This window comes from Porites lutea, chromosome 7, assembly GCF_958299795.1.
Source record: "Porites lutea chromosome 7, jaPorLute2.1, whole genome shotgun sequence".
NCBI lineage: Eukaryota > Metazoa > Cnidaria > Anthozoa > Scleractinia > Poritidae > Porites > Porites lutea.
The window spans coordinates 20,837,883-20,857,975 of NC_133207.1; the positions used below are offsets into that span (position 1 = coordinate 20,837,883).

General features: G+C 39.5%; 2 protein-coding genes across 2 annotated transcripts; both read left to right on the forward strand.

Moving 5' to 3' along the window:
* The first annotated feature begins 197 nt into the window (after positions 1–197).
* On the forward strand, positions 198–12,213 carry LOC140944578 (salivary peroxidase/catechol oxidase-like). Its single transcript, XM_073393701.1, has 7 exons — positions 198–355; positions 4,381–4,913; positions 6,185–6,963; positions 7,944–8,122; positions 9,873–10,174; positions 11,055–11,319; positions 11,725–12,213. The coding sequence occupies exons 2-7, from the start codon at positions 4,387–4,389 to the stop codon at positions 12,211–12,213; spliced, it is 2,541 nt and encodes an 846-aa protein (XP_073249802.1). The 5' UTR covers positions 198–355; positions 4,381–4,386.
* A 462-nt stretch (positions 12,214–12,675) lies between these two features.
* LOC140942601 (peroxidasin homolog pxn-2-like) lies at positions 12,676–19,698 on the forward strand. The gene is made up of 6 exons (XM_073391522.1): positions 12,676–13,446; positions 14,238–14,425; positions 15,709–15,995; positions 16,979–17,235; positions 18,343–18,670; positions 19,548–19,698. Exons 1-6 carry the CDS (start codon positions 12,684–12,686, stop codon positions 19,603–19,605), a joined length of 1,881 nt encoding a protein of 626 aa, XP_073247623.1. The 5' UTR covers positions 12,676–12,683; the 3' UTR covers positions 19,606–19,698.
* Positions 19,699–20,093: the final 395 nt, after the last annotated feature.

Here is a 20,093-nt window from a genome sequence, read left to right on the forward strand (position 1 = left end):
AGTCCATGAATGCAGTAGTCGCTTTTGATAAAAAGTCGTTGACGTCGACACATACACACTTACATGAAACTGATACAGGCTAGTTAAATCCTTAGGATAACATTTTATTTAAATTACCATATTATTAAACTGAAGGAAGTGGTATATCAACAACATTAAGAAGGCTAACAATATCGCGAATATTTATACACTACACTTAGTAACAGCAATACTATATAAGATTGAGATCTTACCCACTGCTCAGCATTTCGCGCCACTTATGAAAAGGAACGGTTGTCTTAATAACGTTTGCGTGGAATGCTTTTATAGAGGTCATTGAGGAGATAGGATCTGGAAGCATAACTCAATTATTCAGGTAGGCAATTTAAATGATTATAAATTAATGGAATTATGAAATTACTAATTAAGGTCACGCTTTCGGATACAAAGTTAATGCTGAATTAGTGCACGTAGAGCTAACAGTATTTTCCTGCTGCAAAGAATAATCAAAAAGGCTGTAAAAAGAGCCTAAACAACAACTAAAATGAAAAGTAAGGTCATTTATTTTGCTGAATTAGGAAGCAGGGAATAACTTGGGTTCACCGAGTATCTCGTGATAGTACAGAAGTAAAATTGTCCTGCAGTTCAAACTTGAAAATGGTATACTCCGCGATCATTTTGTGAATTTACATGAAACACCATATAGCCTGAGAAAATCTCGTACTAATTCCCGAACACAAAATAAAATTGAAAATGTTATAATCAGTGTAACATTGAAATTATTTAGAAATATTTCGAGTTTCGATATATACAAAGTGTTCTGACATCCTGCATGGATACATACGCCGATTTCCTAATTTTCACGCTAGTTAACTATACCTAGGTAAAGTCATTCATTTCCCTAAAATAAGCAGCCGGTAATAACTTGGTTTTACTGAGTCTCTCGAGGTAGGTACAGTCGTATTGTTCATATTTCTTTTTAGCCCTGATTTGCACATGTGAATAACAAACTTGAGGATTGTGGTGGTTTTAGTTACTTGTTGACTTACATAAATGATGTCAATTTCCTTATCTCTCGTCATCATGAAGTGACCTATTGTTTTTTTTTCCATACAGCGGTTTCAGAAAACTTCCTCATTGCGTTGACCAGGATTTGAAACTTTTTTTGTATTCTAATAACTAGTTTTCGTGTCAGTCTATCCTCTAGATCATCTCCTCTTGATGAAAATTGTAGTGAAACTCTCAGAAATGCTTATTAAGTCTAAAGAACTCACTAGATTGAAATTTCTTGTGTATCATTTTTCTCCGATGTCCTTTGTATTACAGTGTTTACGAGATAGGATGTTATATAAGTAAAAAATTGGGTGAAAGCTTTTTCGAGAAAAAAAATAAGGGCTATTCCCACTTTCTTGTGCAAAACACGCACTAGAAGAAAGTAGCAAAATGTTTTTAAAACAATGGTTTTGCAGACCTTGAACTTAAAAAAAAATTATTCCTTTGCTTTTTGAGGTAAATCTGAATTTTAAGTATGATCCATGGTGGCGGCCCCTAACGAGCTCCTGACTGGGTTGAGCGTACCTTCCAATCAATGAAAACACGATACGAATTGAGCTATGACGGCCAAGGCCAATTATATGACTTACTAGTCTCCCGCAAATGTGACGACAAACAACGTGTTTAAAGATGGTGGCGAATGGAAACGATTTCTCAGAATTCTTTTGTGTGCTCCGCGGATCTTTCATGCCAAGTTTAGTTGATGATTTTTAAGAAACTGGACGTATTAACACAGATACTGAAGAAACTTTACGTATTTTCATCGATAAGTGAAAACGATGGATAGAGAGATAAGATACGTAATTTATTCAATGTCGAATACAGGAAAACATTGCGCAATCATCCGAATCATGTTAAAAACGCGGAACAATCTAATATAATACAAAACAAAATATAATGTGTATTATAAATATATATATATGTATATAAAACCCTAAACTATTGAGGTACAGCTTTATTTCAAAAAGGCAAAAATATTCTTAATATAGATTATCTTTAAGAGTTAAAATATAGGCTGTTCCTGTTAAAGACAAAAATGTTTTGAAGTATGCGTCACGGAATTTCCTTTCTAAGAGGAAAAAAGCTAATTCCTTTTTCTTGATTTAAGAGCTAATTCCTTTTTCTTGTTTTCTCTTTTGTAAGTTAAAGCAAGATTCTTGGATAATAAACTTAATGATATGTTGAGAGAAAATTACTTCTGCGTGCTAACCTGAATGGACAGGACACCCAGTGTAACAGACCCAGTGGAATCTATATTATCATAGGGTTCTCGGAGAAAACGTGACTGGCTTGGTTTATTCCCCACTGGGTTTCTGTTCTTAGTTGTATACTTCCCATGAAAGCGGAAAGGGTGGCAGTCCTTACATCTTTACTGGCATGACAACTTTGAACACCTATAACATATTGCTCTAGCGAGAGGAAATTAAACGATTTGCACTTTTTTATGCGAAATTGATTACCTGTGCACCCCGTATTTTGTTTTTGTCAATGGTAATAAGTAAAAACGTTTTATATTTTTAGTGCTTCTTTTAAACAAATAGTGAAGGACGAAATACACTGGATTTGTGGAGGTAATAATAGAAAGTGACCAGGGACGCAAAAAAATAGGCGGGTAGAAACAAATTATTCTCCGGGTATCGGGGAGGCTAAATTTTCATCGGGTAGACTTGAATAAACCACTAGGTAGGGCTCACTGGGTTTTTAAAAGAGGGGTGTGACAGGAATTCAAAACAAATATAAACCCTTGCGCTGTTATAATGTGATAAAATTTGGCCAAACTTGAAGTAAATTGTTAGAAAATTCATCTTAAAGAAAAGAAGATTTGAAAGAAAATTTGCACATCCGCGCAATTCTAGACATATTGTATAACGTATGTTCGCTTTTGTTTGTTAATCGATCGCTTCATTGATGTAAGACGGCAAGATGTGAGACGGCCATCATCATCATCATCATTCTCATCAAATTATAATAAAACATTTATAGTAATATCCCCAACGGGCTTTTCAGAAACTATTTACAATGGGAATCAACTGAATAAAAAGAGTAAGAGAGTAAAACATCCTCCAAGTTTTAAAGAAATAACCTACTTAATATATTATGATATAATTACGAAAGTTAATAGGTTACTACAATTAAATAAATTGCAAATTACACTGAGTATGAAGATATTCTTTCATGGATGCCTTGAACTTTTTAAGAGAACTGCTATGCTTTATATTGTTATCTGGGCTGTTCCAAATGCTTGGTTGCTCTAATGCTGAGAGTACGTTGGTCTGAAGCAGTTTTAAAAAGGGGTATTTGAAGCGAATCGCGCTTGCAAGTAAAGCGTTACTTTGCAAAATTCGCTGCAGAGGTGTAGTTTGGAGCAGGGCCATTTAAACATTATAAGCCATTACAGAGTCTCTGAACAGTAGTAATTGTTTAAAAGGAAGCCAGTTAAGCTGGTGAAGTGTGGGTGTTACTTGGATTTGACTAAGATTTTCCATTTCAATCATCAGGTGAAAGTAGTATCTAAGTCAATAAAAATTGCAAGTACGTTAAGTTTCAACAGGTTGTTATAATTAATCGTTAATCTGTGCTTGGCACTATGAATATATTCGCTCAAAAATTGTATAAGGAAGTGTTTTTTTTTTTTTCAAGACTGGCTTAGGCTATTAATGTTGCTTTTGAAGTAATACCTGGTAACTAAAAATCCCGGTTAGCTCAGTTGGAAGAGCGCCGGTCTGCCGAGCGGGAGGTCGTGCCTTTCAAACCCCGGCCGGACCATCGACCAAGGTCTTTAAAAAACTGGTGAGATCATGCTTGCTGTGAAACCCCCTTCTCAGTTCTGATGATGCGTCATTGGGCGGTTACGTGGAGCCATTGGCCTTGTCTCCTTCATCTTTGTATTTCAGTTGGAAGGGGACGTAAAAGAACCCGTGACATTGTTCGAAAGGAGTAGGGGACGTAGGCCCCGTTCTCATGGTCTATCTGACTTGTGCCGTCATCGGTCTGGGTGGGCAAGGTGATCATGAGATTAAAATATGGACTGAAGTGACTGTAAGAGTTCGCCTTTACAAGCCGACGTCCGATCTCACCTCTCTGCTTCCTCCGCAATCCAGCCATTGGCTGCAAGTAAGGAAAGATGGCACAGCTCGTCAGTTACTCTAAGGTTACTAAAAGTAACAACCTTAGGACTGAGACTTCTAAATCTGTTGCTATAATACATTATTTTATTACTATAGCACATTCTATGACTTAAGAATGGCGTCATAATGACACCAAGAAATCAGTTTTTATCACCATTATCAGTTTTTGCTTTTTTTGGTCATACACTAACTTAATATAAAAATCATTTATCCTCTTTAGATAAATATGACGAGCTGCTTACTGGTATGTCAGTTAGTGTTGTTGTTGAGCCTGGGAATGGCGTCCTCTGACGTACCTGAACATACAAGCTCAATCGAAGGCATGGAAACAGCTGAAACTGAAGTTGGAATGCAGGATGAGATCTCTGCTCTAGGTGATATAAGCGATGGCCACCTGACTGAAGACGAAGATGACGAGTTCGATGAAAACGACGGTGAAAAGTTGGCCGAGGACCCACTGGCAGCAACATATACTGCACCCTCTAGGAAACGCAGAATACAATTGGAGGCTAGGCGTATTTTCTATACTTTTTGCAAGCGGATATATTTTAGATCATTTAGCCGAAAGAGGGAACGACAAACAGCTTTGAGGAAGTATTACCAGGCATTTGTGCATGGAGGAAAGAGCTTTATCAGTGACGCTGACTTACTAATAGCAAAAAAGAGTGAAAAATGCAGCGCGTGCCTCTTAAATGAACTCTGCAAACGAAGGCATATTCATTGGTTATTGAACATCAACGGCAGACTCCCTGTGTAAGTAATCCATGGTATTATACATTGTACTCACTGTCTATCTTCTCATTGGCAAAGAGCCTGCAGTTAATTTTGGCACAACCTACACTGTGATTATAGTTAGTTTCTGCTAGCAGATAACTGAGGAATCTGTAAGTTGCGTGCACAATGCATGATTTCCAAGAGCAAAGTTAAATTGTGTTCCATGCGACGATGCGTTTTCGTTATTTATTTCAAAACAATGTAGCTATAATAAAACAAGAAATAGATTCTGTTTTTGTGATACCCGAAATAATCAAGGTCTCTGTAAGTGTTGTAACAGCCTCGGCCATCACCTCGGTTGAAGTGGCTAGTGCATATGTCGGTGCAAGTTTTTGTTTGGGACAGTTATTATAAATTACTCTTACTTTTGCCTACTTTCGAACACGAACCAGACAGATAGATTACTTTATCGGCAGGGCGCGCTTACGGGATTTTCGCACGAATTGGTGATGTATCAGAAATCGAATGAGCTAGCGCAGCGAATACTTCACGTTTTTCAAGTGACGATTGAAGCTCGCTATAAACCCTCTGAGGCTTGACGGTTCATAATCGCCCCCATCTTTTCTTTTCACAGCAACTTATATAACCCACTCAGAATTAAGGTCTTGTGGTTTTATCTCTTCTATTTTTCTGTTTTCTAGCTTGGATTTCAGAAACTCGGAGAACAAGCCAGCATCTCGTCTAGGTTTCTACAACGTTTTTTTTTGTTGTTTTTCTGTTCCTCGATAAGCTGGTTAACGGATTTCTGCAAAGCTGGAAAGCGAAGGCTTTCTCCTTCAGTTATTAATTAGCTTCTTCTGGCAATTTTCATGAGATATTATCCAAACCAAAAATCTAAACGTTTTAACTTTTTAACAAAGCTGCCAGAATAAAATCTTTAATGAAAACACAAAGCTACCGAAAACACGGTTGCTTTTGGTGGGTGCGCTGTGATTGGTCGAAACGTTCTACTCACACAGTGAAAAAACCGTTTCGCTTTTCTGATGGGTTGAATAAAGGCGCGAACCATGTTTTCACCCAGGTTTGACTCAAACAGAATCACTCGGTATGTATGAAATAAAATTAAATTCCAGAGGCCTGGCTTATTAACCATGAATAACCCCAACACAAGATGCTAGAAATCTTTGCAGGCTATTCGAGCCACGTCACAATGTGTCTTTTTTTTTTTAAATAACTTAAAAACTATAGATGGATTACATCTATTTTTAAACTCACGATCTTTGCCCCTATCTAATTTGTCTGCCTATCAGGAATGCAAGAAGGAGGATCTGCAGAAGAAAAATCGTCCGAGCAGCGATTAATCTTTATTACCCCTTTAGTGCAATCAAGATAAAGTGCGATCCAAATGCAGAATTTCGAACCATCGATGGGACGTGCAACAATTTACGTAATCCTTTCTTCGGGGCAGCCAATACAACGTTCAACCGAATTTTACCTGCTGATTATGGAGATGGCATCTCAGCTCTTCGCCGAGCGGTAAATGGGAAAGAGCTTCCAAACGCCCGTGACGTAAGTCGATTTGTCCATGGAAGTAACGCAGACCGAACAAATCCGAACTCTACCATACTGACTCATCTGGCTATGAACTTTGCACAGTTTATGGATCACGATATTACGTTGGGGGAGGCACAAGGAATTGACTGCGAGCCTCCCACCAAAAATCCAGAGTGTGTCAACATAAGAATTCCCAAAGGCGATGCAATATTTCGGGACCGGGAAGTGGATTTTATAGAATTGGAGAGAGATGCTCCTAGCAAGCCAGCCTCCTTCTGCAAACTGGCCCCTCGAGAGCATACAAACACTCTGACAGCCTACATTGACGCTTCTAACGTTTATGGATCAAGTGAGGAGGTTGCTGACTCGCTTCGCGCCCCAAATGGCTTACTAAAAGTTATGGAGAATCCAGATGGTGCAAAGCTTATGGATTTACTACCTGCCCGCAATGAAACCACGGAGACTTTTTGTCCATCACTAGATCCAAACAGACCGTGTTTTGTGGCAGGAGACAGTAGGAGTAATGAGAACCAAGGTGAGAACAATTGCTTTAATGTTTAATGACCCTAGTAGTAAATGGACTATTCAAATCCTACTTTCAAAACAGAAGGTGCAAATACCTCTTATCAGTCGAGTTCACGGTCGGTAATGTTAATTACTTACCGATGTTTTTTTCCATCGATTCATAAATCATTGCCATAAATCGATCGAAAAAAACGTGGATCCGTAATTTTACAATACAGACCGCGAAAACGAGGCTAATAAGATGTTTATGATATGGCCTTCTGTTTGAGGGACCGGAATCAAGTACAGAACACGCGATTTGAGAGTTTTGACAAGGTTTTAGTGGCTCACCAAAACAAGAGCACATAACAAAGGTTTCCTGGAAAGTGAAATCAAATGCACCATGTTGAAAAAATTAAATCGGTCAAAACTAAGAGCAACGTAAGTTTTAGCTGGTCACTTTAATGCTGGAGCATTTTGGAAATTTGACATTGTGCCTGTCTTCTGTCGCTTCCATCTTTCTTTCGTTGGTTTTTGTAAAAAAAAAAAACACTACAAATGGTAAAGAAGCTTGTGAAAGTAAGTTTCTTATCACTGTCGATGGATTCGCTCGTTTCTCTTTGGCAAAAAGTCTCGAATACCTGCCAGTCCATTCTCGTCTTCTTAATTGTGATCTACTATGAAATTTCCAAACACTGAGTAGAATCCTCCTCCTTGGTAGGGTTACGATTCAGTTTCTTCATCAGCTTCGTTCTCATTAAAACACAGCTACAACAGGTTAAAATTTGGAAGGACGAAATCAGCATCCCAGCCCTCAGGGTTTACAGACATATTGTAACTTTCTCAACTCATCCTTTTGTCGAGATAAAAAGATTTAGACTTGCAAATTAAAATGACCATTTAGTTTTAGAATTTTGTTCCTTACAGTAATTTATAGACTGCAAATTGACCAATAGCAGGGCGAGAACAGACTTAGCCATATAATAATGTCAATTGTTTCGTAACTTTCAGGTCTCAGTTCAGTCCATACCATATTCTTGCGCGAACACAACCGCATCGCCACGTTTTTCCGTAAAAGGACAAAATGGGAACCCGAAAGGATTTATCAGGAAACCAGGAGAATCGTGGGAGCACAATTGCAAGTGATTACATACAGGGAACTCCTGCCATTAGTTTTGAGTAAGAAAACGGTAGGTTTTTTTACATGCCAAATTGCAGATAATTTGACCTGACCCTAGTGTGAACGACGGCTGTGCTAATCAGGTTATGTTAACCCGATCCCGACAAAAAAAAAACAACTTGAGAATTACCCTGATCCTTCTCGAGCTGAATATTAAAGCGTTTAAACTGGCAAAACTTGAGTACAGTTAAGTATCCTAGCGGAGTAAATCAGAGAGAGTCACGTACTAAACCTACGAGTTAAGGTGCAGGGTATAGAGGCTAGGCCACAATATTAAATAACAATTCATTCGCACAGGAAGTGGTTTTGTGCTCTCGTTAGTTTTGTCATTCCAATGTTGATTTTGGCTCGTAGGTTCCTTTGTCTTCGGTGTACAGTATTGTGTAAAATATTTCCCTTTTTTGGGAAGCAATCATTATAACATTATAACTACATTGTGTAGTAATAGTTGACATTACACCTGCCCCCGCTCTGTATATTGTCGGTCAATAGTATTCTTGCTCGTTGTGTAGCTCTTTGAAATATACCGATTCATAATGAAGATTTTCACACATATTCCGTACAAACAGGTGAGATAAATACAGCTGGAAACGCAAGGTTCCATGCACAATTTCAGTTCGATTTACACAACTTTGATCAAAACATTCTCAGTTTCGAGAATAGTTTATTCTAAACCATAAGAAAAGATTTAATTAGAAGTTGAATTTGTCGCTATTTCTCTTTCACTTTTTACATTCAGTTCATTTTATTTGCCGGAAAGTAAGCCTTAGATCAATTTACGCTCGCGCATTCTAGTCTTATTTTAAACTTTATAGCGGCAGGATATCTGTGAGCAGGGAATAAGTCAGCACAGAATTTGATTGTCGGCGAATTTCTGTAATCGTCCATCGTTCTGCTAGTGAAAAGCTAGCCGTTGTTCACTCGTCTTGCTTGTTTGGGGCTGAGCCTTTTTCCGGTCAAAGAGAGAGAAAGACTGTCTCGGGCAAGCTTTCCAATCAAAGATTTGTGAACTCGTGTCTGGCAAACTCTTTAAGTGTTTATATACATGTATACACAGTTATACGTACCTTATAACTTCAGCTGTGCTTAACGAGTGTCGTTTGGTCCATAACTTTCAAAACAACTTGAATGTCACTAATAACACGTAACGCAAAAGAGTGTCGAAGTATGACTGACTGCACGATAAATGTCGCAAAATCTACCTATTAAGCGGTCCCTTCGGGATTTTCTGTCTTTACGTCATCCTAACCATTTCGTTCTTGCGGGCGCAAACAATAGAAACGTCATCATTACCTACCGATTCCTCGCGGTCCCTGTTCAAGCAAATCGAGATATTTTCTGGCATACTGACTGTATATTTCAACTGTAAGTACTTTCCTTAATAAACGCGCGAGTGCCTCCTCGGGATTTCGCCTTCTGGGCGAAATCCCTGAGAAGACGAAATCCCTGCGGGGGCAATCATTATAACGCTTCTCTTACGTGCTCTACTTGAAAAGTGTGACATGTTGCTCTGATTACAACTAAATCAAGTTTAAAATACAGTGGAAGCTCTTGTAAGCGGACACCCTCGGGACGCAAAAAAGGTGTCCATAACTGGAGCTGAGCCGCTTACGGGAATGCAAAAATCCAGAGTTTGTATGGGAGTTGAGAAGAACGGGGTTTTGTAAAGGCGGCTGTTAGTAGAGCTTTTCGCTTACGAGAGTGTCCCTAACGAGTGCTTCCACTGTATTCATTGTTTGTTTTTTTTCAACGTTACACAGATCGCAAAGTTTGGACTCGGACTACTAAAGGGAACGAAGTTTTTCAATGGTTACGACAAAAGAGTTAATGCTCAAATGAATGCTGGCTTTTCCGTGGCTGCCTACCGATTTGGCCATTCCCTGATTCAGGAAATTTTTAGACGATTCAATCAACCTAGTTTCCAACACAAAGAAAACTCAGAATTCCGGCCTATTCCCGTATTGGACTTTGAAAATCCACAATACTTGTACGAGATATGTCAGGGAGGTGTAGATGCCATTTTGAGGGGATTAATCAAGGATCCAGCGGCAAAGCTTGACGGGTAAGTAAATACCGTATTTCTTCGTGCTTCTTCGAATAGGCGTCCACGCTCTAATAAGCGCCCATTTTCGAATAAGCGCCCACCCCCTAGACAAATAATATCAAACAAGCGCTCCTCCCCCCTCACTTTCTTTTAAAAAGAGTAGGGATGTTAGGGGAATGCGAAGATCTGCGCATCATTTACGAGGATGATCTACGGGATGATGAGATGATAATACTTCATTAAGATGCATTCTGGTATATTGTGTGTTCATTGTTTTATGGGACTACTGTACGCTTGATTGCAGCTACTGGTTTGCAAATAAAGACTATTAATATAAACTTAAGGTTACTATTTAAGATTTAGCCGAAACAAAGTTAACGTGACTTCGTTGAAAGGGAAACTTAACTAAGCGCCACTCAAACCCTCCAATAAGCGCCCTTTCTTTTAGCCGAAACTTTAAATAAGCGCCCGAACCCTCATTCACGGAAATACGGTAAAAACGTTCTTAAATGCCAAATGTGGGCTGTTTGGCGACAAGGAAGGTTGAAAATATGCAACTGGAAAGAGGCAGAGAATGCCTATATCCCTTTCATTAAATATAAAGAGGATTATTTTTTTCAAGACCAAACCTTTTTCTATTTGCCTTGCTCCCGTGGAAAATTAAAAAACCTGTTCTTACGGTTGGCAGATAGAGCTGAATGAGTGAGCGCCGACTTTGTTGCACCCTTCGATACCTTGCTGGTTTCCCGCAAATCTGGAGTAAACCGTCGACGTCTCTGCCGATCTCTGTTAAAGGTCCTAAGCTCATGGAGTTCAATAAGAAAAAAAGTACTTGCGGTTTAGGTCGCAGAAAATGATTATTGTTTTTAAAATTTATCGATTTTGTTATTTACAATAGGAGATTTTCCAGCTCTGTACAAGAAAATCTAAGGCGAGGTGAAGGCGATATTGCTGACTTAATCAGCATCAACATCCAAAGAAGTCGTGAACGTGGAGTTTCGGGATACACTAAGTATCGAAACCTTCCGTTGTGCGGACTGCGAAAGGTGAGATCATTCGATGACTTGGTACGAAACGCTGGCTTCGACCCGAGCGACGTGGCTAATTTGAAAAGAATTTACAGGAACGTTCATGATATTGACTTTTTTACTGGTGGTGAGTTAGTAATATCATTTCATATACTTTTCACTTTTAATTACACATTTTGTGCAAAATTCAAAAAAAAGCATTCTGACTACTTTCCACACTTCCACACTTTCCACACTTTCGACACTTAGCTATACAAATTTGATAGCGTCAAGAAATAATTACAAGAGAAAGACTTCACTTCTGGTTGACGTACGTGCGTCGCTCAAAAACGCTTGCGCGTAAGCTCCCCTGAAAAGACGACTTCCGTACTAACATTAATGATAACGTTAATGATGACACAATGTTCGTTTAGATTCATTCCTTTTTTGTTTTAATGTATGTTTTGTTTAAGTTTTACCAACAGCTCTTGGTTTTATGTATGTTTTGTTTAAGTTTTACCAACAGCTCTTGGTTTTACACTCATTTATTCCTTTCTTTAGTCAACCATGGCAATTCGCTTACTAATTTGTCAGCTGATGTTCGTGTTAGTACTGGCACAGGCGTCATTTTCTATTCTTGATGACACCAGCTCAAGTAGTGGTCCAATTGAAGACACACCTGAAATAGAAGACCAAACGCCAGATAAGAATTCTGGTTTTGATGACATAAATGATAGCAACCTGCCCGAGGAAGAATTTGATGAGATGACAAGCCTGGATGAGATAGACGAAATACAACGCGAGGCTAGGCATCTTGAAAAGAGCTGTAGAGAGAAAGCGAAACGAGTTTTTCGAGCAAGGTACACGAAAAAACCGGCCTTGAGATTGTACTACCAGGCGTATCAACATGGAAAAAAGAGTTCCATTAACGACGAAGAGTGGAAAAAAGCATTAAAGAGTGAAAAATGTACCGCATGTGTCTTAAATAGGCTCTGCAGAAATAGTAAGATTCTAAGATCATTGGGGATCCCAAGGAGAATTGGTTGGTAAGTACTTGAATACCTTGTATCATCGGCTTTTTATTAGATCAAATAAATAAATTACACGATACTATAAGAGACGACAGATGTTACTGCATATGTCCAAACAGCAAATAGACTACGACTACTTCATTTTACCCGGGGATAGTAGATCGCAAGAAATACTCTAGCTTTTTCTTTTCGAAGGAATAATATCATTCTGGCCCCAGTGGTTTAAAAGGTATATAACGCTATCCTTCCATTCAAATAAATCACTATCCAACTGGATAAAGCGATTGTGAGTCCTAACACTTATTCGCTGGATAGTGATTAATCCGGTGGACAATGCTATTCAACTACTGTACATTAGAGGCCAGGTCTCCTTATTTATAACAAATGTAGTTTACCCCTAATAACCAGAAAATTACATACTATAAGAACAGAACTTTATTTTTGGGTAGATAAATATTTTTTTGTCTGCCTTAAAGGAGGAGGCGCGAGATGCTCTGCAAAAGAAGAATCGTCGCTGAAGGGATTGATGTTAACGACGTGCCTGCCACAGAAATAACGTGTGATCCAAATTCTATATTCCGCACCATTGATGGAACTTGTAACAACCTACGAAATCCTTCCTTCGGGGCAATCAATACACCATTCAATAGACTTATACCTGCTGATTATGGAGATGGCATCTCAACTCTTCGCCGAGCGGCATGTGGCAGAGAGCTTCCCAACGCGCGCGACGTAAGTAGGATGGTTCATGGCAGCAACGCAGATCGAGCAAATCCCAATTCCACCCAACTTTCCCACCTAGCCATGAACTTTGGACAGTTTATGGACCACGACACAACACTAGCGGCGATTAAGAACCTTAACTGCGAACCACCCACCAAAGATCCAGAGTGCATCAACATTGAAATTCCCAAAGACGATGCAACATTCAGGAAACGGGGCGTCGCTTTTATCGAAATGGAGAGGGATGCTCCTGTAAAACCGACCTCCTTCTGCAAACTGGCCGTTCGAGAGCATACAAACACCCTAACGGCTTTTATTGACGCTTCCAACGTTTACGGATCAACTGAGAAACTTGCTAAATCTCTTCGCGCCGAAAACGGCCTACTAAAAGACCTCCCACATCCAGATGGTATGGGGCTTGCCAATTTGCTGCCTCCGCAACCAAAAGATTCCGAAGAATTCTGTCCATCACTAGATCCGATCAGACCGTGCTTTCTGTCAGGAGATATACGAAACAATGAGAACCAAGGTAGGAACGCTCGTTGTAACGTTAAAGCTCTATTATAAACCCCTATTCATCCCGACTTGGACTGTGAGGGTAGAGAATTTCGCTGATTCCTACCCTTTGTTTAGTACACCGCTGTTGCTCCTAGCCTGCCGAGGAGCAACGGGGGCGCTCCCTTATATAAGCTGTATTTGTGTGTAGGGCACCAAAGCGTGTGGCATCTGACCTTTTTTATCCTGAAATTAATTGCCGATTTTAACCGCAGGGATGTTTTAAGGTTATGTTTTTTCTCCTCTTAAACCAGGGTCTATCATCTGTCTCTTGTGAACACCGGTTCAGGGTTAAATTAGGGCAGGAGAAAATAAGGTCACTTATTTTTTTCTGAAATAGGATAAGGGTTACATGAAACATGCCGAACGCCCCCTCTCGAACGTTTTTAGGAGTACCCTTTTGGCTAGAAAACAACAACAATAAATAAAGACATAAATAAGGTCGTAAATCGGCGCGTTGGTGCTTCCAGGATTTTTTTGACATATTAATACTCAACGGAAATTCTTGAATTCCTTTTAATCAACTAAGTTCTAAAAAGCATTTGAACCTGATCCAATATCGTCAAACACCACCAAACAAGGCGTTCAAAAAGATCAAACACGTTGGTCCAGTATTGATATCCTTACGTAGCACTGAGGGGAATCGCTGTCATATTTTACAAATGGTTAATGTCAAAACCTCCAAACATTTTCCAAGAATTAGCCACCAAAATCATAAGGATAGTTCAGGAACTCAACGTTTAATTTGATCTCTTTTTCCCGCAGGGCTCAATTCAGTCCACACCATCTTCGTGCGCCACCACAACCGGATAGCAACATTTTTACGCAACAACAACAATAATAACAATTGGGACGACGAGAGAATTTATCAGGAAACCAGAAGAATCATCGGGGCACAACTGCAAGTGATAACGTACAAAGAATTCCTGCCATTGATTTTGAGTCCTGAAGTGGTAAGTGGAATGTCAGTATACTTAAGTCGCCCCATGTCGAGGGAATCCAAGACAGTCTTGGATTCTGGACCCCACGCAGTGGATTGCGGATTCCATGTACTGGATTCCAGTCTTTGTCAGTGGAAGTTGGACTCTGGATTTCGATCGTTAGTGGGATTTCGGATTCCTTGAACTGTATTCTGGATTCCAAAACCCAGGATTCCGGATTCCTGACTAGCCTGCGTAACAAGCGTTTCCGTTTGGTTTCGGAGCAAAAAAAAGACCGTGGAAAGGGATTTTCGGTTTTGACCGCGCGAGAAATGAAAATGAAAACGAAATGAAACGAGAACCAAAAAATAAAAGAGGGTGAGGGGAAGGGGAAGGAAGGTTTAAGGAAAAGAAGGAAAGTTTCCTTCCTTTCTTCCCCAACCCCTCCTCGCTCTTTTACTTGCGCCATTTTTCGCGCGGTCTTTGACTCTTGTTCCTCATTCTTTGGTCCTAAACCGTACAGAAACGCTTGCTACGCAGGCTAGGATTCCACAAGCAACATATTTTCCCAGATTCTGGATTCCACGAGGAAAATATTTCTCGGATACACGCAAGGGGCGACTTAAATAATGCCGATCCGAGAAAGGCGGAAAGCAATTTCCTTTGTTCTGGTAAATGCGTTGTCCTCACTTAGAAATGCTTTCTTTTTCACACAGAAAATGCATGAACCTACACTAAGGCAGTTTACGAAATAAAACTTCATTTAGAAAGGCTGTTTCTTTGTGTTAAAAGAGTTCGACTATTATCAGAAGAGTTTACAATTTCACATGTCCCTCATGTGAAATTTCTGTGTTATTAAGATTATGTCTAAGGAACTTCGTCAGAAAACTAAGGATTAATATGCATGCTGATTGAAAGGTTTTTGTAAATTTTGCACTGTTCATTGAAAAGATCAGCCCAAAGTGCTATTGGCCCTGCAGGACAAAGTCTGATTAACCCCGATAGAGGGAGCCAAATTAGAACCAAAGAATGGCTACTCACCGAAATGCCCCCATTTTTAGGGCTAGAACAGATCTTTTTTTATTTACAATGTGCCTGCTAAAAACATGTACTCAGGACTGCAATGTAACTACTAGTTGCAGACTAAGTAGCACGTCTAACTACACAACAGGATCTGTTGCAGCCGTATGAAATTATTCAAGGTCACAAGTCTTACAAGACTCCCACACCGGCCTGAACCTGATCAGCTTGATATATCTTGCACATAATTATAACGATAACCCTTTCTTATTGCTTCCTTTTTCCTCATATTTTAGATAAAAAGATTTGGTCTCAGGTTACTTGAGGGAGGAAGGTTTTTCACAGGCTACAACAAAAGAGTTAATGCTCAAATGACAAATGGCTTTTCCGTGGCGGCTTACCGATTTGGCCACAGTTTGGTTCAGGAGATTTTTAGACGATTGCGTGAAAATGGTAAAAAAGAGTTTCTGCCTATTCCTGTATTGGACTTTGGTAATCCACAGTACTTGTACGAGAGCAATCAAGGAGGTATAGATGCTATCTTGCGGGGCTTAACACAAGACCCTTCAGGGAAAATTGATGGGTGAGTGAACGAACTTACAGTCAAAGGGATCATTCGTAAATCCATAGAATTTGTTTTAATTTAATTAGGATATTTTCAATCGGCGAGAAAATTGTCAAGGTGTTGTCCTGAAATGGGGGGAACTTAAGAAAACAAAACAATCCACACTCCTCCCATCCATTCGAAGTGGGGTTTTTGTTGTTTGTGCAAGTAGCTCGAACAGCGGCACAACATAGCGTGGAGAGGGTGGGGGAGAGAAAGCTTTATTTTCCCCTTTTTTAAGTTGCCAAAACGCCAGAGAGGTACTTTAGGGCCAAAGTTTCTCAACTAATTTTGCCATCGATTGTTTTCCAACGGAGTTTTTTGATCTCAAATTTACTTGATTTGCTATTTTAAAAAACGAAAAATACGAAAATAGATTCATTCTTTAGCGTACCAGCAACACATTGGCCAGAATTGAACTGTTGAGTTCAACCCACTACGAGGTCCCCTTTCTAGGGCGTATCTTATGTATAGGCCAGAAGGCACGTGCGTACTTTAAAAATGTCAAAACAAAAACAAAATAGACATTTTGATTGATCTGATTGAAAAATATCGGTATCGTCTCCGAAAAACTGTATGGAAATTCCTTACAAGGCGGCAAAAGCCCTTGCTTAGAGCCATAAAAAAACGATGAAATAAGGCAAATGCAGTTTGGCTAATATACATATTTGTCATTTCTTTGAACATTTTGCCCATTACGAGGTGAATGTGAGTCACGTGACTTTGGTTGACCAAGGAAACGTTCATCAGATAAATGCAAGCGTGGATATAAAACTGCTTGCCAAGTTTCAAAAAGCTGAGAGAAATGGTTCTACTTGAAGTCAAAATCAACTAAAATTGTGGTTCAGCCAAGTCTTTTAAGACACATGAATCTTTCATGTCTGAAGTCTATACAGAGGAGTCGTAATCGCATTTCTTTAAATTTTAGCCAATTAATTTTATATACTGTTTTATTTTTTAAGGAGATTTTCGAGTTCCGTACAAGAAGAGCTCCGTCGTGGCGAAGGCGATCTGTCTGATTTAATCAGCATCAATATTCAAAGAGGGCGTGAACGTGGAGTTCCGGGATACACTAAGTATCGTAACCTGAAGTTATGCGGACTGTCAAAAGTGAAAAGTTTCAACGATTTGAGAAAAAAGGCTGGCTTTAAAGCAGAAGACGTTGCAAATTTGAGGAAGGTTTACAGAAACGTGCGTGATATTGACTTGTTCGTTGGAGGTGAGTGATACAGAGCTTACACTTTTTGGTAGACTTGCTACAAGTCGACCTCTCATAAGTCGTTAAAAGTGAGCGAAGCGAGGTCGCGCAGCGACCTAGCGAGCGACGAAGTCTTGAGGTCGACTTGTTTCGCCTGAATGGATTTGAATCATATTCAGTTACTAGAAATATGTGAATCGCAGGACCTCGTATAGCATTTCGGGGGAACGTCAAGAAGTAAGAAGAAACGGAAATAAATCGATTAACATACAGGCTGTGTCGGGAGCGGCGTGAAATATCACTCACTGCACTGTCCTATTGGTAATTGTCATGACGCCATCGGTAGAATTTTCGACCGGTAAATTTCGCACCAAACAGAGTGGCAAAATGGCATAACCAACCAGTAAAAAAAGATAAAGTATTGGTTCTAACTCTGTCACTCATGATAGTCGGTCCTAGAAAAAAAAAATCACTAAAAAATTCGACGAAATAAAATGGTATAATTATGCAAACGTTTGCTGAGTGTCGATAGGGTTCGTTCGAATGCCAAGGCCATAGGATTTTGCCCATAGATTTAAAAGTTAACCGATAATATATTCATGACGTACTAATGTAGTGTAAAAGCGTAAAATTGCCATGATATAGTAATCCGAAACTCGCTAATAAGAGAAGGACGTATTTCTGTATTGCGTTGTAAGATGGAAGTGGCCAAATTTTGGGTTTCTGGGTTAATTTATCTCTAGTTGAGACGGGTTTAAAACTGTACTAAGAGAGAAAGTTTATAGAAGATTTCTTTGATCTCCATCCTTGGTTCATAATTAGTGTGTCATCAGTCATTTTGAGGCATTTCAGACTATATTCAACCTGCTTTAATAACTTTCCTGTGTTCTAAACTCTAGAGGAGTTATCAATCGTACACCGTGTTTAAATAAATCTGAAGAAGAAAATTCAGCACAGATGGTTTACCTTGCAATAGTATATTTCCGTTAGTGTATAAGAGTGCTCGGGAGCCACTTCAGCCAATGTACTTTTTTCGCTGTTGCCTTAACTTGTTTTTTTTATTTCCTTTCACAATAATATTCTTATTTGCATCCAGTAAGTAGACTTAATTTGCTTCTCAATTCTTAGGAATGCTGGAAGCAAATAAAGGGTCAGAAGCCCTGGGACCAACTTTTCAATGCATTATAACCGAGCAGTTCCAGCGCCTCAGAATCGGAGATCGTTTTTGGCACGAAAATGCTCCAGACCCAAGCTTGAACACCGATCGAACGGCTTTCAATGCTGCCATGCTACGTGAGATCAGGAAAACAACGTTTGCCAAGATACTCTGCGACAATGCCGACAAAATCTCGAATATTAACCCGACGGTGCTGAAGCCGTCAAGCTCAAAGACACCTTGCAACGCCTTGCCAACGGTTAGTCTTACGCCATGGATAACGCCACATCGGGACTCAGGGTAAGTTTTTTTTTACAACAACTGAACGACTTTTCACGCCCTGATTGGTCGAAAGCTATGATCGATAGGAGTACAGACCATGTAAAATTGTTGTCGATTTGGTAATTTGCCTATAATGATAGTACCATGTTACCATGCATATTTTCCTGATCTAACCGCATTGTGATCGTGTGGTTAATTATGATTAGGACAAGCATTGGAATTAGGATTATGATTATATCATGATTGATCAAGATTTTGATTGTTATGCTGCTGCTGATGATGATGATGATGATGATGTCGTTGATGATGATGACGACGACGACGACGACGACGACGACGACGATGGCTGATGATGATAACAGGGAGCTTAAGCAACGGCAAGGCAACGAGACCGGCAAAAAAGCAATAGGGTTAGATTGGCAAAAAAACAACTTTGCACGTGCATCACGCTTTTTTGTACATTTCTTAGCCGTCATTGCACGACTACAACGTGAAAGTGCCTAACTTCACGTTTCGTCGAAGACGGGAAAACGGACAACAACTTTCTTTTTCTTTTCCTGAACTTTGATTAAGTCCTTTAGAATTCAACTCAAAAAGAAATTGCCAACATTTGTCGAATTAAACGAGATGGAATAAGCGCGAAAAAGTTCGAGGCAGGGCGAATTCACTTTTTAAGTGACGTTCTCGTAGCAGTCGCCGTCGTTGTTGCTTAAGCTCCCTAATGATGATGATGGTGGTGGTGGTGGTGGTAGTGGTGGTTGAGATAGTGATATCAATTTCAGTTAGAAACGATTGCTCGAAAAGGAAAACGAGAGTTCAACCAGTAGAGATACCGCCTCGACTAGACTAAGTTGTACAAATAAAGTTAAAATATTAACATCTTTTCTACCCACAGATCACCTGACGATGATGATGACGGCGGTGATTCATCTGATGATGACCCCAATTTTTGAATATTGCCTCCTCAACCGCAAAAATAACCATATTCCCGAAAAGTTCTATGCTTAAATCGTAGATTAGATAAACGACTATTATAAAATTGTCATGCATAGTGAATATTGTTTTCAAAAAATGCAATAAAGACTTTTGCTTGGCTATAAATATCTGTGTCTTTTATGTATATAATTTATTTTTGGAATACAGGGACTTCGGAGAGGGATTGGGGCTCGGGCCGCGAGGCGCGGGGCGCGGGGCGCGGGGAGGAGGCACTTTTTGAGATGATCGGGGGAAAATGTCAGTATTACCTGGTTTCAGTTTTAGATCATCCGAGTTTCATAACATACCACAATTCAGGGAAATAACTTTAGTAAGAAATTTTTCATTTACATGCTGACTTCATTTCGAACTTTACAACACCCTTCTTTCAGATTTCAGATTTTGTGTTTTTTGCACTATCTGACAAGAGATTAAAACAGAAATTACAATGCATTACAAAAGCAAC